This window comes from Lathamus discolor, chromosome 2, assembly GCF_037157495.1.
Source record: "Lathamus discolor isolate bLatDis1 chromosome 2, bLatDis1.hap1, whole genome shotgun sequence".
In the NCBI taxonomy this organism is placed as follows: domain Eukaryota; kingdom Metazoa; phylum Chordata; class Aves; order Psittaciformes; family Psittacidae; genus Lathamus; species Lathamus discolor.
The window spans coordinates 127,325,747-127,348,385 of NC_088885.1; the positions used below are offsets into that span (position 1 = coordinate 127,325,747).

General features: G+C 41.2%; 1 protein-coding gene across 1 annotated transcript; it reads right to left on the reverse strand.

Annotated features, from left to right (window-relative positions):
• Positions 1-15,095: 15,095 nt before the first annotated feature.
• RPL7 (ribosomal protein L7) lies at positions 15,096-22,639 on the reverse strand. The gene is made up of 7 exons (XM_065668438.1): positions 22,533-22,639; positions 21,489-21,591; positions 20,846-21,012; positions 20,096-20,233; positions 19,641-19,750; positions 18,038-18,248; positions 15,096-15,150 (listed from the first exon to the last, which is right to left on the reverse strand). The coding sequence occupies exons 1-6, from the start codon at positions 22,544-22,546 to the stop codon at positions 18,040-18,042; spliced, it is 741 nt and encodes a 246-aa protein (XP_065524510.1). The 5' UTR covers positions 22,547-22,639; the 3' UTR covers positions 15,096-15,150; positions 18,038-18,039.

Genomic DNA, 22,639 nt, shown 5'->3' on the forward strand with positions numbered 1-22,639 from the left:
CTTTATCCCATAGGACAGGGAGCCAGCAGAGACCCCATGGCACTGTGATCTTGAGTGCTAAAGGAAACCTGGATTCATTAGTCATTGTAACACTCATTATAATAGCTGGAGAGCTGATATGAGCAGGTTGGTTCTTGTCTTCAGACTGTTATAAATCCATTCAGAAAAAGCACACAAGGTAAACTGGGTTTCTATTCCCTCTACAATTTATTCTGCCTTCTACCAGTAGAAGGACTTCAAAGGGTCATTGCTATCAATCCTTAGGAAGTTGTCCACTTTCAGCTCTACTTGTAGTGCCCTTAGTTGGTTATCACTGCCCACCAACTGGAGGTTACTATCTCTAGAGGTTCCTGCAAAAGTATGTAGAAGTGCTCCCTGGCAAAGTCAACTACGTTAGCTGAAACCGCCTTCACTGATGGATTAAACTGAGCTGGTCCACGTACTTCCTTGTATCAACAGGCTTAGGAGGTTAGGGACAAATTCTAGTGTAACACTAGTTTCATCTATCCCAACATCACAAAGCAGTTATCCTCTTGGGCACTTTGATACAACCATACCCCTCCATCCATGAAGGTTGTGTTCCTAAATAGTGCAGTGATTAGCAAGTCTGCAGACAGCAAAACGCTTGTTCCCATAAGAATGAATTTAGCAGATGGGAGATGAATACAAGTACAATTTAAATACACAACGACAGTGTATGTTGTGTGGAAGCTGAAGAGTCAGAAGCAGGATCATTGGCTGGAGGAGACACCAGATTTTTGGCAGCTGAGGAGTTCCAGTACGATCGATCACTGATTGCTGTCATCATTATCTTCTTTTTCCATCCTTCATCCTTGATAGATTACTCAAATTCACCCCAGTTAGGGAAAGATGATGACAATGATGAATATGTAACCATTCTGAAACAGCCCACAAGAAGGCAGAAAAGATTAAGGTCAGGCTTTTGGCCTCATTAAAATGACCAGATTTGACAGACACAAAGCCACAAATGCTAGCCCTCAGGAAGACAGCATCTCCTCCAGCTGACAAGCCTGATGATCTTACTGGCTCCTTTTGAATAGTTACAATTTCATCACTATCATCATCTTCCTCAGATGAATTAAGGACATTAAAGTGTGAAGGATGGAAACATGAATGGAGAAATGGTGGTGAGCAGGGAAGGCTGTTAAACAATTAGTGATGTAACTCTGAAATGACAGCTAGAAAAGCAGCAGTGCAGGGTATTGCTGTGCTGTAGATTGAGGAAGTAGTACGAGGCATTCTGAGGTTGGTCTGCTTTCAGCAAAAAGGCAAAGACTTTCCTGTTGATAACTGTGGTGGGAAGTTTATTCTCCATATGTACTAATAATAGAGGTTGCATCATGTTCTTCTGTCAATGACCCTTAAATAAGCTGTAGCATCATTATACAGTCTCAGGATTTTTATTCATCGGCACTCCTGCCTCCTTAGGTTCATCAGATGAGCGATGCTCAGTTAATGAACAACAACTCAGTACTGTTTTGCCTTTGTTACTCAGTGTGTGGCCCTCAAAATGATTTATTACATATTGTTCTGAAGACAGAGCTACAAATTCTCTTAGGAGTTTTCCTCACCACAGTGCACACATATGTCTCACAATAGAAGTTACTTTACTGCTGTAGATGAGGGACTGCTCCACAGACAGTACATTTCAAAATACCTGATGATTTTGATTTTTCTTGCCTAATCTGAGGCATTCTGGATCTAGTTTGTTCAAGGTACTGGCAATGAATAGCCTTTCACATGCAAAAACACAGATCACATTGCTCTTACTGTGAGTTCTCAAGGTATTTGCGAGTAATAGCCTGAGATCTCTGAACAGACACACAGAAAATTAGGAAACATATAGTTGCAACCATTCTAATGGAGTGGAATTCAATTCTTCATGAACTGAAACCTCTTTTCTCTCCCAGCATCCCTGCATCTTACTGTCATTAAACTTCAGCAGTAAAACTTATAGTGATTCTGAAAACAAGTGTCCTTGCCTACACAAACATGATTCGTTCCTAGAGTCAAGGGCTATGAACAGACTAGAAGGATGAGAGGAAAAGACACAGGGAAAAGAGACAGGATGTCACCATGCAAAAATCTGAAGTCCGTTTGACACATGATAGCAAGCCACTGCATATAGTCAAGTAATGAAGACCAACACAATTCAAAAGGGATTTCAATCAAGCTATATTTTGTGAGGTGACTGTCCACAATCATGTGCATAACACACTTGATAATTACATCCTAGCACAGAAACTTGAACTACAAGATGCATTTGCGAGAGGCCCACCTCCAGACAGAACTTGAAAGGAGGATGCAGCCATAAAGGTCCCAGGCTGCAAAGAGTGCTGGGTGCTCCTCCCTGAGAACACTGCTCTGCAGTAGTGTCACCTGCTGGAAGTGGGCCCTGGTCAAGTCACCAGGTGAGCAACAAGCTGAAGGAACAACAGAGGAGATGACCATGCAGTAGCATCAGAGAGGAGGAACAGAAGATATGACCTTTGCAAAGAGAGACAGCAGCCCAAGCCCCATACTGTGCAGAGGAAGGAATAATAAGACCACTTATTCCCAGCATACTCAGCCTCCTGTGCTGGAAGACAGGGACAGGGAACAGAATGAAGCCCACATCATCCAAGGGAAAATGGTCAGTGACCTGCTATACCACTTAGACACACACAAGTGGAAACCACCCAATGGTTCTGATGGAGCTGTCAGAAGTGATCGCCAAGCCACTTCCCATCATTTATCAGCTGTCCTGGCTAACTGGGGAGGTCCCTGTTGACTGGAGTTAACAGATGTGACACCCATCTACAAGAGCTAGAAGGAGGTTCTGGGGCACTACAGGCCTGTCAGTCTGACCTCGGTGCGAGGGATGGTTACGGAGATGATCATCTTCAGTGCCATCGTGCGTCATGGTTTAGGTGTAGGTGTCAACAACAGCCTACAACCCCAACTCCACAACTTCTTATTCACCTGCAGCCTACTCACTAGTGGTGTGAGAAGCAGAAAAGTCCTTGACTATGTATGCACCGCTCAGCAATAATGTAAACGTCTCTGTATTATCAACACGGTTCCCAAAACAAACCCAAAGCATAGCCCTCTACAAGATACTCTGAAGAAAATTAATTTTATCCTAGCCAAAATTGGCACATTCTACACCCTTTATTTCATACCATTTATGTCACGTTTCGGTACCACTTTATCCAGTAACCCTCATTAACCACCACCACCCTTCCCATCCTTTGATTTAATACACAGATATCATTCCCATGGTGTATGGACCACCCCTGTAAAATGTCCATTAAATGCCCCAGAATCATCCACAGATATTCACAAGATGTCAATTGAATTAATTTAGTCCATGACTTTGGGCTCCATCTGTTATAGTGGTCTCTCAGGACAGGAGAGATGGTATGTTGCATGGAGATATTGGGCACCAAAGCCAGCTCAAGTCAGGTCATTGCTGCACTTGCACTGCTCATAAGGCTTGTCCTCCACTGGTTCAGGTAGTTCGTACTATAGAAATTCCTGTAACATGCAACTCAAATCCTGGGTTACAACAGTTTGAAGGTACTTCCATTACAATCTCCACCTCTTGCCCCTTTGGACCAGATCATAGGATTTACCATTGCAATGAACTCCTCCCCTTGCCCTTGCACCAGCTGGGACTTCCCCACAAACTGCAGTCCTTTAGGGATGTACTTGCTCCAAGTGGAGCCTGATCTATGAGCCACAGTCTCTCCAGGGGTATAGACTTATCCACAGCCACAGTCATTTTGGGAAGCACCTGCTTCAGCACAGCCTTACCCATTGCCCACAACACCTTCAGAGATACGCCTGCTCCAGTGTGGTCTTATCTATGGCCACAGTCCCTTCAGAAGACAATCTGCTCCAGCATGGCCTTACCCACTGCAGTCCCTCCAGGGTGTACCTGCTCTCCTGTGGGCTTGTCCACAGCCACATGCTTTGAGATGCTTGACCTCATCCACAGCTACTGATACTTCAAGGTGTACCTGCTGCGGCGTGGACTATAGTTGGGCCACGGTCCCTTCAGAGGTACACCTGCTGCAGCAAGGACATAACTGTGGCCACAGACACCTCGAGATGTACCCGCTCTGGCATGTGCTTATCCACAGCCACAGATGCTTTGGGCTGTCCTGCTCCTGCATGGACTCAAGCACAGGTCCCAGTTCCTTCACGTGAGCTTTCAGCTCACGCTGGAGCTCCAGCCTGTCAGCCCAGCAGCTCAGGAGCAGCAGTGATGCCCTGCGCTGGCCATGTGCCACGGCTGTTATCAGAATGTCCTCAGGCACAGCACAGTAAGATGGACAAGCAGTACAGTGCACATTTAGCAGTGAAAACAAAAAGCAGCCACTGACCAGCACTAGGCAGCCACTGACCAGCACTAGGCTCTAATACGCAGTGAGGCAAGTAAGTCTCATGGCAAGCGCAGAAGCCTGTAAATTACTAGCCAAAAAGGACTGTCACGGTTTAACCCCAGCTGCCAAATAAGCACCACACAGCTGCTTATTCACTTTTCCTCCAGCGGGATGTGGAAGAGAATTGGAAGGGTAAAAGTGAGAAAACTCATGGGTTGGTATAAAAAACAGTTTAATAGGTAAAGCAAAAGCTTCATGCACAAGCAAAACAAAATGAGGATCATTCACCACTTCCCATTGCAGGCAGGGAATTGACTCCAAGAGCTTCCTTCCAACTGATTTTTATTTTCATGATTCATCTCCATTAGTTGTCCAAGTCCTTGATTACTTTAAAGTTAGCTCCTTGTCACTACAGAGCATGCTTTTCTGTTCACATTAATCACCTTTCATTGTTTCTCTGAGGCTAGAGAGAAAGTTCTGCCATTTGACATTTCACTGTGAATGTTTTTCTGGCTCTTGGTGCTTTGCAGGGATAATAGAGGAATATTGGGGTAGAATTAGAGCTGCCATATCCCCTACTGATGTTATCCACATTCAATAGCAGCTAATGGCAAAGTCGCTCTCTGCATACATTAACCAGATCTACCTCATTCTGTCTTTGCAGGTCACTAGGATATGAATAAATCACTGAAACAGATTGTTGTTTTACTACCTTGACAAAATACCCCTAACTGCTTTCACATTTTGAGTCTAATATTCACCTTTCATCAGCGACAAACAGATCGAGCAGAGGCAGTTCCTGCCCTGTAACTGAGTCCGCGGAGAGGTCAACAACACACTTGATGTTCTTCCATCAGTCACATAAGTAAGGATCTTCTAGTAACTGGGGCTAAAAGTTTCTGGGTCACTCAGCATGTGCTTTTTCAGACAGCATTGTCTGAAAAGAGGGGGAATCTCATGCAATGAAGTCAGAAATAAAATGAGGTGGTGTGTGACTTTTGACTGAGCAACTACCTGCAGTCTCTTCAAAAGCATTTGCGGAGGATCAGTTACAACATCACAGGGGCAGTTACCATGAGTTAGTGCCTCCTGGGTTCGCTGCAAGGCAATGTTCATGGTCCTCAAAGTGCTTCACTGGGTACTGCGTGGTATTTGTGAGCACAGTCACTGCTGGGATCTTTTTGCCAAGGTAGAAAGCAATTGTGAGGCTGGAAATATCTACCCAGATCGTGCTGTCTAAGCAGTTGTTCAGGGTCAGTGCAGAAAGCTGTATTTGTGAGAGCTATAGTTTTCTTAGTCTTAACACAGTATGGCACAAACTCACCACGTTTTGTTACAGGATGGGCTGGAAAGGTGCTGCCCTGAGCGCAGCTACCTTCAGCTCCAGTGAGACAGCAGGAGAAAAGAGGTTCTGTGCCATAAAAGGACCTTGAAAGTTCATTAAGTTGGTTTTAATTTGGTCAGTTTTAACACGGAGGCTTTCCTACTCTTCCAGATATGGCAGTCACCACTGTGAGTTTGTGAAACCATGCATTTCTATAAGGTATGAGGGAAAAATGAAAGCAAAAGCAACTTCAGTCTATTTATTATAAGGTCTACATTATGGAAATAATTAAGAATAACACATAAAACTAATCAAGGATTATTTTTACTCAGTGTTGTATTTGCACTCTGCAATTTCTTTTCTCAAGGAGAAGGATTTTCAAGTGCTGGTCTATCCTTAACTGTCAATAAGCACTTCAGGCAACTACAGTGTTGGGATTCTCAAGCCTGTACAAAGCACACAGCTGGTAAATACTTTGCTAAAGCAGTGGGCAAGCAAATAACTGGAAAACCAGACATCACACCATAAATACAGCACCAAAAGGGAACACGTGTGACTGGCACTTATCCATGCTGACAGTTCTGTAAATCATTAATGTGCAGGGAGATATTGGAGGACTCACCATGAGATCATCATACTGATTTTGTATATGTAATTTATCCTAACTTTACTGTGAGAGAAAGGATTCTAGCATTTCAGTAGCCATTAATGTGCAGTAAAATGCCCTGATATCCAATTGTTTTAGAGTATGAGCACTGCAGTTCTTTAGGCTTTAAACCCTAAAATCAGTAAGGAGCCTCGGCATTTTTCAGATAGATATAAAGATCTATGAAGGAATTAGATGTTTTCTCATAACCGTAGGCCTTTAATAGAAAATCCTAAGGTCATTTCTTTGTCTGCGAAACTCACACATCAGGTCTGGTTTGGCTCCATCTAGAGACTGATTTACAAATTGACTGTGATAACAGTCACCTGCCACGTCTCTACAGACTGCGTAAGAGAGCAAAAGGTATGTGGAGTTGAGTACCTATATTTAATGCTTAAATTACTATGGGTTCTTAACTATATGCCCTGTCTTTTCCCAGCCACTCATAGAATGTGGACCGCACAAAACATGCGTGCTTAAAAGGGCTTCTTTTTGTCAAAGTGAACTTTCAGAAAATGACCAAAACTTTCTGCAGAGGTGATAGCTTGACATGCGGACTGATACATCCCACTTCATAGGTACTCAGCAGCTTCCAAATATATAAATACAGGAACTGCCTTTCACTTGTTGAAGGTTCCAGCTGAATGTTGGCAGCTTTTGGACAAGGGGCTGTTTTCTCTTCCCAACCAAAGCCTGCTCTGGATGCAATTTTAATGAAATTTCATGTAACTAATAGTAGTATTGCTGCATCTCAGTCTAAGCACAATTGTTTGAAATAAAACAATTTCAACACACTAGAGCAATTGCCTCTCCATAGCCTTCAGCTACTCATAGCTTTGTACAGGGGGATTACCAGGAGGAACATTTCTACAGTATGTTACTACAGAAGGAGCCTTTCTGTCTGATGGAGCTGTCAACACCATTAACTCTGGCATCTCGATAGGATCCTGAAGGTCTTAAAGACCCAGTAGCTGCTCATACTACTTCTGTACTACAAATACACAGGTTGAAGTTCAGCACTTCAAGAGGAGACATTGCAGATGGTTAAGTGAGAGGAGTCCTTGGGAAAAATAATCTGTGGAGGGAGAACTTCATCATCCTGATTCTCTGCTGGAGAAAAGTCCTGCTTTTCTTCAAGGATACACAGACTTTTTCTACAGATTTCGTTCCATTTCCCATGCAGAACAACTGCTACCCACACACAGCTACCTGTCCTGTTCAAACATGTCATTTAAAAAATTGAAAAATTGAATACTTTACTGTTTTTTTCAGAAGTGACAGTTTATCATTGAGAAAAATATATATACTCACTTCAAAAGTGCAGCTTCTGAGCACAAGTTAAGTTTATTCCCATTGCAAAATCTTGTTTCAGGAATGCTCAGATTGAAAACATGATAAGAAACTATATACTAGAATCAAGATTTCCATTCTGAAAAGCACAATTCAGGCAGAAATAGCCCATTTTGCTCAGCACGCATGTCTTGAGAAAGAGGCAAAGAAAGCAACAAGGGAATGAACAGAAACAATCTCTGCCTTTGACAAAATGTGCATTTAAATCCAACTACATAAAAATGTTTTCAGTGTAACATTATACACTAAGATTATATTTTAAAGATCATTTGTTTGTGCCATCACTTGATTTACAAGATCCATTCATTTTAGTTTATATAAGTTTATATCAGTACAACAACAATCTTCCAGGAAGTGCTAGTACAGCATCCAGAACAAAAACTCTGCAGATTTATCTCAGGTTTTGGCTTGCTACTCAGACACCACTGATTATTTAGCTAGATTACTTGAATAGTGGAGAATCAGTGGGCTTGGTGAAAAGAAGCATGTTGAGGGAAGGGACAGAAATTAAAGTGTTGCTGCATTCCCATTCTCTGCTTTTTTCACAGCTTAAGTTTTCACAGAAGCCAGGACTAAGAAAAGGAGCCAATTTAAATAAAAGCAAGTAGTAAGTAACTTTTAAAAGAGGGCCTTGGTCATTTAAATATATGAAAACCAGCAGACCTAAGAGGGAGTAGTCCAAGGATACAGCCCCTCTTATGGTCCAGCGAAACCCTCACTCCAACTGAAAACTCTGCTAACTCAAACCTGGCTCTGGACCCAGTTCCCTTTGCAGATAGGTACTCAAATGGGTATCTAAAGCCTATCTACTTGCGTAGTCCTACAGGCCTACCAGAGCCAAAACTGTCTCCTGAAATTCTCCTACTGTGCTTGTCCAGAGTAATGAACATTTTGGCAGGACAGAGAAAATCTCTGTATTTATATCAAGTCTAAATTTATTTAACATCCACAATAGATGTCTACAAACCAAAAGATACTCTAGCCAGTAGGATAACTCAGACCATATGTAAAAAATACCGAGTTCAAAAGAGAGCATAACCATTACTCAGAAAAGCTCGGCTTCTAAGAAGTGGAGGTCAGTTTTGTTGCAGCCTGATATATGTGAATATAAACCCATCTCAATCACCAAAAACTACTGAGTACACAGAGATGACCTTTTCCCAGGTAAGCATGCTAGACTGACTAATATTTTAAAAAGAGCACAGGCTATTACCACCTTTCCAAGTACCTCTGAAATCCTGAGTCAGGGATTCATGTTCAAGATGACTAAACCCAGGACAGGATTTTGGAGGGTGAGTCCCAACCCTGCCTGCAGGTATAGCTCAGCTGGGGAGTGGGGAGAGGGAGAGAGCAATCACAATGATAGTTTCACAGGTACATCTCACTGTTTGTGTCCATAGAGATCTGGTTTCACAGCCTCACTGGCACAAACCCCATTCCCAGCCATGGCCACTGGCTCCCTGACACCATTCAGAGACTTCCTTCCAGGCTGCAGATTCCCCTCTCATTCCTGCAGGCTGAGTCTTGGCTCCATTACCAGCCTGCCACGTAACTCCTGGCAAGTCATGTTGTCAGTGTAGGTCTGTTCTCCAGCAGAAAGAAAAGCATAGTACTGATAACAGTGGTGAAGTACTCTAAAGTCTGCTGAGAAGGACATTGCCACACAACGGCTTTAGAAAAGGAAGCTGTAGGACAGTAGCTATAAACATTTAACCTTCATTTGGGAAAGCCAGGGACTGCAATCCAACAGAGTATAAATGAACGCCGTAACAGCAGATGTTAGGACAGAGAGACTAGAAGGCAGTTAACTCAGTCCTCCCTCATAAGGTATTACAAACAAGCTAGCCTGGAAGTACTGTTCAAAACACATATTCTCTGGAGTTATTAATTTCATTCTACATTGACCCAGTTAATTTTTAGTTTTATACAGTAAGTAAAAGAAAATAAAAGGATTAAAGGAGTGGTAGAACTTTTGTCTATCAAGTTTCATGTCCTCAGGATACTTACTTAAGAGCAGTAGTTTCAGATATAGCCACAAGAAGAAAAATGGCAGAGATCATGCAGAAGCTTCAAAGAACCAGCAGACTCTAAGCTGCAAAGCAATCATGAAAACTAAACCATAATAACAAAAGTAACCTCATCTACCAGTTAACACTGTACTCAAATCAGAGCTAAACCCCCTCACCTTCAACACGTTGGGTTGTAAGTAAATGCAACACATCCTGGCTCCTTTAGTCTCCTGAAGAATGTGAAAGAGCTAGACACTACTATATAATCAGCTTAATTCCTTCTTAATACATAAAAAACACTTCCTATGCCCACTGTCACTCACTATTTATGCTGCTTTCATTCCTGATGGCTTCTTCCACAAAAGGTGTGTGTGTGCATTAATATACCATCTGTATAAAGAAAAGCCTCACCCAATTTTTCTTTCTCCTTTCACAAAACATATTGCAGTAGTAGTAGGAAGGGATAGGTAGAAAAAAGAAATTAGGTTAAAAAAGTAGTTAAAATTACATTAGGGCTGGTACAAAAAACTGCCAGCATTACAATCTGCTACAAGAACAAGTTAAACTCGTTCTCTTGCAGTTCAGTTGTGTTAAAGAACACTTGGCAAAAGAAGTTGAAGGAAGAAAAAAAGAAAGGTCTGTTTATCAAACTAAAACTAGAGATGCTTAAAGCCTTCCCTGAATCCCATTTTCACACTTGTCTTGGCTCACTATATCCTATTTCTTCCTATCTTGAGGGCTTTGTTATAATGATGTGTGATATACAGTATTAGTATCAAAAATTTAAACATGCGTTGTGCTGAAATTATTAGGTACTACTGCAGTATTCTATACATGAGATTCAGAGGGATCAGGACTTGAAAACTTCAACTGAATTTTACTGTGCAATAAAAGAGTATAATATTGTGGATAACAGACACCATCAGATAAGGTAGAGTGCGGTAATCCCTGCACAGCCTAACAAAGTGCAGTAGGAGTGGAAACGTGATATGAGCAGAGCATCATGACACCGCTGCAGAGCCGGGGCATGCACCAGGAGGTGGCCGGTGGTGCTGCAGGCAGACTCCAAACACTAGTTAAGTTGTGCAAAACTTCTCTGACTGCCAGAGCAGCTCAGGATGGGAAGCATGGAAAGCATGTGGCATTCTGGCTAGTTAAACTGGATTTACAGCCCCTCTGCACTGCCAAAACAGTGCTAAGCAAGCAAAGAGTAATGCTGCTGCTTACATCTCCCTCTGCTCCTGTTTCCTCCTCTACCCTAGATTTCACTTCGCATGTGCCTTCTTCCCCATATACACACCCCATGGCCCTAAGACTGCACACTCCCCTGTTTCTCACTGTTTCCTCCAACCAAGTACCTACTTATTTCATAATGAAATATATTTGGTGCAATGAATTGTTTATATGAAGAACTATTTTGCAGATAAAAAAACTGATAAAAAACTGCTTTTCTGGAGTTTTTTATCTTTAGAAAAATACTTCAGGGGAAATTGCTTACAGCTCTCAACTTTGGAAATTTGCTCTTATTTGCAATATGACCAAGGTCACGAGTGCTCCTCATTTTCATGGATCAGGCTAGAAATGGCTGGTGTCATCATCTACAGACAGACTGAAAAATGATAGGAGCTTTGTGTAGAAAACTGCTTCTGAACATCCTTGTTCCTTCTTAGCAAATTCATGAGCTCAGTACTTGATTTTTCAGCTTTCAGTCATGAAAAAAGAATAGGAATAGTCATGCCAAGATTAGGAACTTCGCAAAAGAAAACTGGCACAATCACATTGAAGATCCCCAATGACACAGAAATTCCCACTACAACTACAACTGAAACTTGTTAAGCAGAACATTTCGCTTGGGATTTGGGAGGCTAAAATTTTGTTCCCTCCTAATTTGACTGTTTGCAGATTTGTATTTGTCTGCTCTGCAGTTTCCTGATCTAAAATCAGGATCTCCACTGTGCTTTAGACTTTGGCACAGCTTCAATAAGGAGTAACATGCAAAGATTTTCTTTCACTTCTGTGGAAAGGACAGTGTTCTTGAAACTGGGAGATGGAAAGAATGGTTTGAACAAAACCCATATTTCCTAAGTGCAAGCAAATGAGTTGCTATATGGAGCAGAGATATCACTGTGCTTGCTGGGGTCTTAGAACTCACAGTAAACCCTGCTTCTCTGAACACACAGGTCCCAGTCCTGAGAGAGCTGTGCGATATGGATTCCAAATGGCTGAAAGCAGTAAAGCCCATAAAAGGTACTCAAAGCCCTACCATTCCTCTCCTGAGCACTATTTACGCTGAGGTTCAGGTGAATTTACTGCTGCATTAGCCCAATTTCCCTTGTGAATCACGTTACACTCACTGCTGCCATTCTGAATTTCACTCTGACCCTTAAAACAAGCCTCTAACTTGTACCCCTCAAGTACCTGAAGAGCCTGCATTTAGTAACTTCTGCTGAGTAAGAAAGGCTCCCAGACTTCCCACAACAAATCTCCTAGTACAGCATATGTTTCAAAGGAAGAAAAAAACCCCAAACCTCAATTTAGAAACGACCGCTGACAGACTCTGGCACACCACTGGTTAAGTGTCTAATTGTTCCATTAAAATTGTTTGCTTAAAGCCAAGATTTATCTGGCTTCAATTTCAAGACATTTCATCCTATTATAGCTTTGTTACATCAAAGAATTCTCTTTTATCAAAGTACTTTTCTCCATGGAGGTAATTATAGGTAGATACTCATTTCATAACCATGTCTGCCTTTCAAGTAAGCTCTCTTGGCACAAGAACTGGATACTGCATTTGGCACTAGTGTAAGAACTACTGGAACAAAAGTAGTATTACCTCCCCCATAGCATCTGATATTCCCTTTCTAATGCATCCAAGAATTGCATTTGGCCAAGTGGGAGCTTACGTTCAGCTGACTATCCATCACGTCTCTCAACTTTCTCCCAAAACACTGATTCTTGGGACAGGCTTCCATTCTGTTTCCAGCTGTGACTTTACACTTGGTGATAGTGAAGCAGGCTGTACAAGCTGGACACCAGCAAAGAAATGAACAGCAATTAACTGCAAAGCCTATAAACCTTCACATCCCTGAAAAATTTGTGAGTTGTTAGTATTTCAAAGTCTCCTGCTGCTTCTCCAAAGGCTATTAGGTAAAGCTCCTGGCTTCAGTTCTGAGGGAAAAATGAAGATGTTGGCCATTCTGAACGAGGATAAGAGTTCATAGAAATTTTATTCCAGAATGTGTCAGCAGCTGGCAGTTATGGACAGTGAGAAATCAACAGCATGTTCACAGGAACCTGAACTTTGTCACAGAATGTTGACAAAGGATCTGTACTATTTACTGTTTGGGGACCAAGAAATTGTCTATTAGCTACATTTTTCACTCAAATTACCTCATAAATGCTCTAAAATGTACTATTCATGCATTAAGTAAGCAGATCATGCCTCATCTCCAGTGCAAATTCTGCAAATTCTGACCTTAACTATTGGATCATGAACTCTTTCTGTAATTGCCTACTATGGGAAGTAACATTAAAAATCCTGAAAGCAATGCTGGTATAAAGGGTGATGAACTACACAGGGTTACCAGCTTAACAAAGCTATGCTTTCATGCGAGTTCCCACACTACATATCAATATTTTTCAGCTGTTACTTGAAAGTGCATTTCAGAGACAGGTAAGAAAAATGAGTTGCTCAAGTACCCTGAAAACCGAACTACCTTTCTCCTCACTAACACTTCAGTGCATGTGCTGCTTAAAACAAAATTCAGGACCTACGGGGCATTCTTATCAGGTCTTGTTTGTCTGATATGGTTAACTTCACCAGCTAATCTTTTATTCTCTATAACTATCATACAAAGTTTGCTACCCATTTGCATGGCTTCATCATACCCATGAAATCCTTTTCTGCTAAGAATATACTAAAACACATAAATGAATCAAAGGGAAATAACCAAGAACCTTGTAGCAAAGTAACAGAACTCTACAAATTGAAACAAGGATACTGAAGTCAAAACTTCTCAGATACATCAATTTCATGGCCCACTGGCGCAGTTTTAAGCTGAGTCAGACTACTCTTACAAGATCACAGCAAAGAAACTGGGGTCTCCATTAATAGTACAAAGTAATAATTTTCACCATTTCTTTTCCCCTCATTCAGCAACTTTATGGAAATTTACCTGTTGATCAGTCTGCTTACCACTTTACAAGAGATGCCCAACAAATTAAGTAGTTCCATGGTTTTCATTCACTCATTAAATCCTTTCCAGGCACGTATCAGTAGTCAGTTACTTGCACTGAGTAACTGTAAGGAACTGCCAAGTTCTTCTCACTTGGCAGTTATCTTAAAGGGACAAAGGTGTTGGCACTTTCATACTTAAGACAGAACCTGCATTACCAGATTTTGGAGCTCAAGTCACAATTGTCACTTCAGGTTTCAGAATTCAGTTGTTCCAAGGATCTGGAAACCCTCCAGTGTCCAAACACATTAACCAAAAAAACACACCCACTATTTTCAGTTAAGCCCCCATCATAATTGGCAATTATTTAAAATCAAAACTAGCTTTCAGCAAGCTTTATTAGCTTTTGTGCAATTTGGAAAAAAATAATCAATGCCAGTGGACATCCTTCACTAATAATGTAAATACAGCCTGCCTGTCACTGAGAAAAGCTCGTCAGAGCAGAGGCAGCTTGTTGAGCACCAAACCCCTCATCATCAGGCTAAGGCTCCATCACTGTTCACAACATGAGCAGTCAGCCTAAACACGAGTTACATGTTTTACCAGTCCCTGGGTTTCTAACATGTACTCTGCCAGACCTGCATGCACAATATCAACAACTGTCCATACCCTCATCAATCCCATAGTCTCCACTTCTGCAATATCTGAACTAAAACACTGCAAACAAATACAAAGTGGAGAAATTATTTACAATGTGGAAAAATTCTGCAATTTCGTAAAGTGCTTTGTGTTTCCTCTGGTAAAAAACGTACCTGAAGATGTTCAGAGCTGGAAGGAATTAGTCAAGATCTTGATTTTAAGTGAAGAACTGATTTACCCTTACCTCTTCTTTACATACAAAAATTTTGCACAGCTTCCTGGTATACTGTAAGTACACAGGAGTCCTGCCCACTCACCAGCACACAGATCAGTCATCTGCTGCACTTTTAATCACAACAAAGTAACTGCCGCCACCCTAAGCCTAGTGTGTTACCTGCACAAATCCTTCCACATTTTTTTGCTTCAAATGAAGGTGAAAGAATATTATCCATACATTCTTACTTCAAACTACACATGGTTCTTTGAAACAGGTTACTCCAGAGTTAACTCTAGCAACTACCTCCACAAGAGGATCACAAAATGAAACCAATCGAGACAACACTGTTTTGTGCAAGATGGTTTTATTAACAGACCAAAGTTTGCAGCTGGGCATCTGAATCTGAAAGGGAGAGAAAAAAAAAAAAAGAAAGTATTATTAGACACATGTAAATCTGAAGCTATTTTAGCCACACAAAGAATTAACATATTTCTACAGTTCATCATTTGGGCTGAAAATTCAATTAAACAAAATTAGTATTTAAGATTTCAATAGTCTTGCAGACAATAACATCTCTTCACTCAAAACTCAAGTGCCAGAACTACAGAATAAATATTTCTGCTTTGCACTATTGGTACCTATTTTCCTATTTGTCTACAAGCTTAACAGGGGGAACTCAATATTTAAAGACATACTGAGGCACTGTGAGTATTCTAACTTCTGTGGCGGGTAACTATTTTCATCACATTTTATGGACTGTCTACATACAAAAATGAAAGTGAAAAAGACTTAAGACCAGCTCCCATAAAATTTGCTTGAGAACTAATGAAATTCAGTATTTTGCCAATACTGGACTGTCAAAATTTGGTATCAAGTAATACGCTGTTTTTCACAATCTGTATGAACAAATTGATACTGAATGTCTTTTTTTTAAGACTGTCACTTAAATATAAAATTAAGACAAACAGCAGGAAACCATCTACATATAGGGAAGAGGAATACTTACCTTCTGATAGTACAGAGTATTACCACTACTTTGTCCATTACCTCAGTAGAAACTACAACATTCTCCTATTTTCTATGTGTAGGTTATTTGTGTTTCAGACATGTACTCTATTTGGAACAGTAGGAAAACAGTGGGAATATAAAGTGCAAAAGACAAGATCAGTTTTCTTAGCTTTATACCAGAGGTCTGTCTGTTTGCAGTCCAAGCAGCCAACTGCTTGTAAGCATGAAGTAAGAAACTGCAAGGTCACTTCCTAAATTGAAAGACAGATTAAAGCCCTGATGTCTATTACCTACATGGGATGCTGAGCTAGAAGTCCAATGAAAAACACAAGCAACCAGCTAATATCTGCAGTTTCTCTGCCAAAATATTACTCCTCTCACAGGCATTTATAGACATTGCAGTAGCAAACTAGAAGCTTCCTTCCTGTAGGGAGGGAAGAAACCCCTCAAGACCACCAGCATACTTCTGGTGTTTGGCAGTGAAGAGGGAGGAGAAAGGATTCACACTGACAGAAAAGCTGCAGGTTCTCAATTAAAAACAGCAGTTTCCATCTCATGCTCAGAAACCAGACAGGAGCATGAAGTGAAAGTAGCTTAGCTCAATCTTGATTAAAATGCCTCATGCTAACTTAAGGGAAACATCTGCTGGTACTGAACTTTTAACAGCCTATGCCACCAGCAGCACAATTTCTACAAGAAAGCTAGTGTAACATATCTCCTCAGGCACCAAACATTAGAGCAATTTTGCTTCTCAATGTTGCCCACTTCTTCCCAGAGTTGAGCTAAAAAGCTTTAAAAGAACGCTATCCCCGCTAAAAAAACTATCTTCCTAAGTACAAGTTTCCATGTGCCGTGTAACCAAGTGCTTTAAAACTGCTGCTTCGCAGATGGAGCCAACAAAGCAGCACGCAAGAAGCTTGGGGGAGCAGAAACTGAGAAAGAACAACCTACAAAAAAGCTTCAAGGAAAAAAAAAGCTGCCAGGCAAATGGAAAGATATTTCGTAAGTTTCCTTTAGCTCCTTGGACAGACAGCAGACCTTCATAAGCTCAAATTGCTCTGCCCTGTTGGCTATAAAGTCTTAGAACAACCTTTCAAAAAAATCGTATTTCTGAGAACTCCCACAAACAGCAACTGCACCTGTTTTAGGCTGTAAAGTCACATCGCTACCCACTGTTTTTTTATTAACCAACCCTCTGGAAGTTAGGAATTCCTAAGTAAACTGCACATCTTATTTTTAAAAAACACACACCCTCTAAAACAAGCAAGCAAACAAACACAACACAACACCCCCAAACCCGAAACAAACCAACCAAAATCCTTTCCTTGGGGAAGACTGGGTCTTTGTTATTCTTTCCAAGCATTCCAACACAGTGAAGTTTTCCTAAATTCCAGCACAGCTGTCATACCACAAAGGCATTTATCCTTGATTGAAAATAAGATAGGGGCAACACCAAAGCTACTCTGGTGTGTAAAGAAAAGTGGAAAAGTCAATGGGAAGTATGAGAACTAAAGAAGAAAAAATAGTTATAGCTTTGAATAGCAGACTTCTCATTAAAGCAGGAACAGCAGAATGACAACAGCAGATGGGAACACAGATTGTTTGAACTCGATACTAACTTCAGGACTCAGCCATCACTGTCAAACTGCTTTAAGCATTAATAAACCCTCCTATTTCTAAAGGGCAGACTATTCAAATGGGCAAATTAGACTTTCAAAATTACCATCTTGGTTATGTTAACATGAAAGCTTAAACTGAATCATTCTGAAGCTTGAAGCAGCTGAAAATTTCTACCATTAATATGGTTTAAATTGGTATTTTAATTTCTCCCAGTTCTGAACAGGTTTTTAGAGCAGAAATCAGACAATCTGGAAAAAAAAAAACCAAACCCAAAAACCCCACTACTTGCAATCACAAGGCTTTGATTATATTGAGAACTCATTAATGAGAGCCGAAAATTTTAGCAGAGATCAAGACTTCTCATCATAAAACCCGAGTAAGTTTTAAAACAAGCTATGGGTGAAATTAAAAGTTATTAGTAATATTTAAACTCCCTAAATATACCACCTATAAAGAAGATTTAACCTCTTCACAAACGTTTTAACCTTTAGTAAGATTTTAAAAGTAAAACAGAACACTATTGTCCAAGTAGCTTTATACTGTAGGTATCACCCAAGCATGAGTGAGTATGTATTAAACCTGAACGTTCAGTAAGTAACGGCAGCAGCCTACACAGCAGAGATGGAACAATGGGTATTAATAACCTTTGGTAACAGCTCACCATTAGTTCATCCTCCTTATGAGTCTGTTGATCTGGTCTTCTCTGTTACCAGCATCCCCACCTTCCACAAAGTGGATTGTTTTTTTCTTCATTCCACCCCGAGGAGAGGACAACTTGAAGGGCCAAAGGAAGTTGTTCACAACTTTGAAGTTCTTGCCAACAGTGTAAATTTCATGGATCACATCTTCCATGCAGATGATACCAAGTTTTCCTAAAATTCAGAATGTTGCTTTCAGAAAGGCTACAGAGCCACTGGTCAATAACAAGATACAAATTATCACACCGTTACAGTCATACCTACTTATTTGATCAGCTTCAGGAAGTCAGAAAGCACCCACTCTATCATGACACCCATTCAATTCAAATGGCTTAGCTGCAGCCAACTCAGCATTACTTAGTTGTTAGATTTCAATTTCAATTGTTCAATTTCAACTGTTGAGTATTTGTAGCCAGCAATGAAGAACAACAAAACCAAACCCTACTTCATGTATCTTAGGAAAAGACTGTGTTCTCTGAAGAAAAGCTAGATTAAATACACTTAAACCATAGTTATGTGTAGCTCAGGGAAATTCACTGAACTACTCATTCTATTGAACAATGCAACGCATATTTCATTAATGCCTTTCCAGAGTCTTCAGTGACAAGTCAACAGCTCACAAAATACAATGTTAAAAACAAAACCTATTATAACTTAATGCTTGTACCCTGAGAGCCTGATTATCTGTTGCACTGGAAAAGGAACAAATGTGACAGTCTAATATGAAGTGATACACTATCAACTGCCAAAAATTGGAGACATGTCTGCTTGCTTTCACTCCTAGCATGACTAGAAAAGAAGCCTCTTTGAGCAGTCTATTTCTTGACAACTGACCACCACACTTCATTTTAACTAAATACACTACTCACTTTTACTAGCTAGTTCTTCTGACAGGAAGTTTTAGAAGTCTGTCTACCAGATCACAGAATAGTCAGGTTTGAAAAGGACTTCAAAATGACCTAGTTCCAACCCCCCCCTGCATTGGCAGGGACACCTCACACTAAACCACGTCACCCAAGGCTCTGTTCAACCTGGCCTTGAACACTGCCAGGGATGGAGCATTCTCCGCATCTTTGGGCAGCCTGTTCCAGTGCCTCACCACCCTCACAGTAAAGAACTTCTTCCTTGTATCTAACCTGAACTTCCCCTGTTTAAGTTTGAACCCATTCCCTCTTGTCCTATCACTACAGCTCATGATGAAGAGTTCCTCTCTGGCATCCAAACAATACCTAATATTGAGAGTTTGAGACTTCAAAGCTATCTATGATAGGCTTCTTTCCTTCTGCAGCACCTTTTCATTACTGAAAGATCTGCTGACCTATTAAAGGTCAAGACACTTACATTTAAAATTACAAATTTAAAATGCTAAAATTTGATTCTTTACACTGGTTTTCAACACTTCGTAAAGAAAGCTACTTCCAGCTTGCTCTGTATTAAGCTGTTAAGAAAGACAGATTAACCAACCACTACTATTCACCAGAGACAATAAGGATAATTGTCCATCTTCACATCCAAACAATACAATAAGTTGTTGGTTTCTTTTTTGTTAAGTGAAGCGCTATTTACCAAGGCGTTTCTGGATCAGTGAATTATCAGTAAGAGCAATGCGCTGCTTGTTGATCTTGCCATAACCACGCTTGTAGATCAATTCATGCACAGACTTCAGATTGGGATAACTGAAACAGTCAAGTAAAAAATAATCAGAAACAAATTCTCTTTGCAAGCCACACTCCAACTTAACATCCCTGAATGAAACTTCCATAACAAATAATTTAAGATAATTCAGCATGTCCCAAATGTAAACAGAAAAGCAAGAGAAGCAAATCTTCCTCACACCAAGTTCCCAAGGACGCCAGTATGAGAGTGGATCTCATCTAGCAAGGATCACCTTTTAAAGCACTGCCTTAATCATGCTTTCAATTCAAAGCACACAGAAGATAGAAAAAGAAAGGAAAACCTGCAAGTATAGTGCAGCAAAATGCAAAAGACACCAATTTGATAAAACTGGCCATTTCACTCACCCCCATGCAATATAGGGTTCAACAATCCGCAGCATGTTGATAGAAGCTTTGTTAAGTTTTACAAACGTGCCATTGAAAATCTGACGCAGGCGAAGCAGCTGCAGCACCTTGCGGACTTTGGGGCTGACACCATTGGTGCTGGAGAACATAGGAAAAAAAGCATCAGTTATCTACATTCCAGAAAACACTAAGTATCAAGTTAGAAACAATTATACTATTTCCATATGAAACACATCACTATTTTACCAATTACACAAAGTGAACTTAGTAAATTATTTCTATGCATTTCAGTATTAAAACATTGGAAATAAGCATTACACTGAAACCATTTACAACTATCCTTGTGCTCTCCCTGAACCTAATTCTTCCACTCACACCTTTTGCTAGTTTCCTATAATACTGTGCCAGAGGAGAGTTAAACAAACACTTCAAACAAAGTCTGCAGAATGTTACAGAATACTGGCATGTAATTTTATCAAAATTAAGGTAAAACAGAACAACTGTCTGCATGTATCTGTAGCCTTGCTCCCTTCTTAAAAATCAGGGATTCCTAAAGACAGAAAGCATAATAATTTTGCACTTAGCTAAATAAGCCTCTGGTGCATGCACAACATCCTGACAACCTTCCAAGCCACCAGTGGAATATTTGATTTGATTTACATATTTAAGCCCTCAAAATAGACAGATAGCAGGAAAGCCAATTTCAATGACTTTAAACATGAAATTGTTTACATCTGCATTCAATCTTACCCTCTTATCCTGATCACAAATGCCAGCTTTGGTTCTGCTGGAACATAGTAGTTGCCAGCTTTTCGGGCCATCCTGGCCATGCGGATCTCCTGACGATACATGTGTCTGTACTCCTTGTGGTAGGCCTGGGCTCTGGCATAGATCAGTTTTCGTTGTGCCTTACGGAACTGCAATACATTTGAAAATTACTTAAGATTTTAAAGTATCTTTTAGCACATGGAAATCACCTTCAAATACTGTGGCATATTCTAGAGCTTACCACAAATAGCACAGATTAAAGGAACATCTGCCTACAGCAGGGAGTTTAGAATCACTCTCAGTCATATCCCAGAGAGCCTGGAAGACTGTTACACAGCACTGCTGCTTCACCTTCAGCAGTGCTGTATGTCAAGCTTACACTCACAAAGGTAATATATCTCTTGCCTTGCAAAAGACTAACTTTAATCTTACAAACAGTATGTTCTGTCTTTACTCTCTCCAGAACTGTTTTTTCTAAGAAAAAGACACTGCAGTCCTAACCGTTAAGAAAATACCAACATGCTAGGCTTAAATGTTGCAAACTTCTGTACTGCACTTTATCAGCAGCAGTAGCTGGTATTTCAGCAAATGAACAGTTCCAGTTAAGAAGCCATGAAACAGTCACCTTTTTTATAGCCAAAATCTTCTTCTGACGTTTGGCTTTCAAAGCTGCATAAGCCTGCCGTTTCTTCAGCAGGCTTTCTGGTACAGATGGCACCTTCTTTGCTCTAAATGAAAACAAGCGAAAAGAAAAAGAAAGAAGGGAAAAAAAAACCCCAACAAATTCCTTTTAGCCAATTTGAAGAAACTGGGCTTTAAACCTATACATGACATACAATCAGTCAGTGCAAACTCTTAACACAACATGCAAGTGGCCCTCACTGCCTTAAGCCAGCTATCACATCCTCCTTGCTCCCACTGTTACCAGGCCTTGATGCAGCCTGAACAGCTCACCTTCTACACAAGACAAAGGACTCTGACAGACAAGCTGTTGAGCTGCACAGAACAGTAACGACTGGGACCATTTGAGTGATGAAAAAGCATTACCCCTACTTTGCTACGATACATTTTACAATAAAAGTCTGTTACAAGCACATCTCTTTCAGATTAATCCTTCAATTGGTGCTTTAAGAGCAAAACTAGGTTAGTAGAAACTTATTTCGCAGAACTTCCAGCTTACTGAAGTTTTTAAACTCTTAGGTGTGACAAAACTTGCAAGACCAGCGTTTCTAGAGCCATAATTACCCGTGCGGGCTCGCACCCTCAGAGCACCCGGCTATGACTTCCTGCTCGAGACACACACTTCTCCCCGCACCCGGCGCAGCACTGACCGCCCGCCCGCCAAGCTGGGAGAAGCTCTATGGGCCCAGGTCCCTCACCACGGAAGCGGTGCTTGGGGGCCGGCTCTCCCACCCACTTCACCGCGGGCCGGCGGGGCTACAACCGCTGCCTGCGGAAGAGACAGGACCAGCAGCAGCTCCATCCCGCCGCACTGGGCCCTATCCTCTCGCCGCTCCCAGACGCCAGCCATTTATGCCCGTCCCGCGCCGCCGGGGGAGGCCTAGCGACCGGGGAGCGGTAGACAGCGTCTCGGTGGCGCGGACAGGGAGCCAGCAAAGCCACAGCCGCCGATGGCGGCGGATTATCCTGGGGCTGCACAGCCACTTACTCCTTCTCCGCCATGATCAGCGCCGGAAGAGAGAGGGAGAGAGCATGCGCAGGCCAGACTTAACCAACCCGCCTGCGCAAGCAAGGGCCTCGGAGCCGTAGGACCCC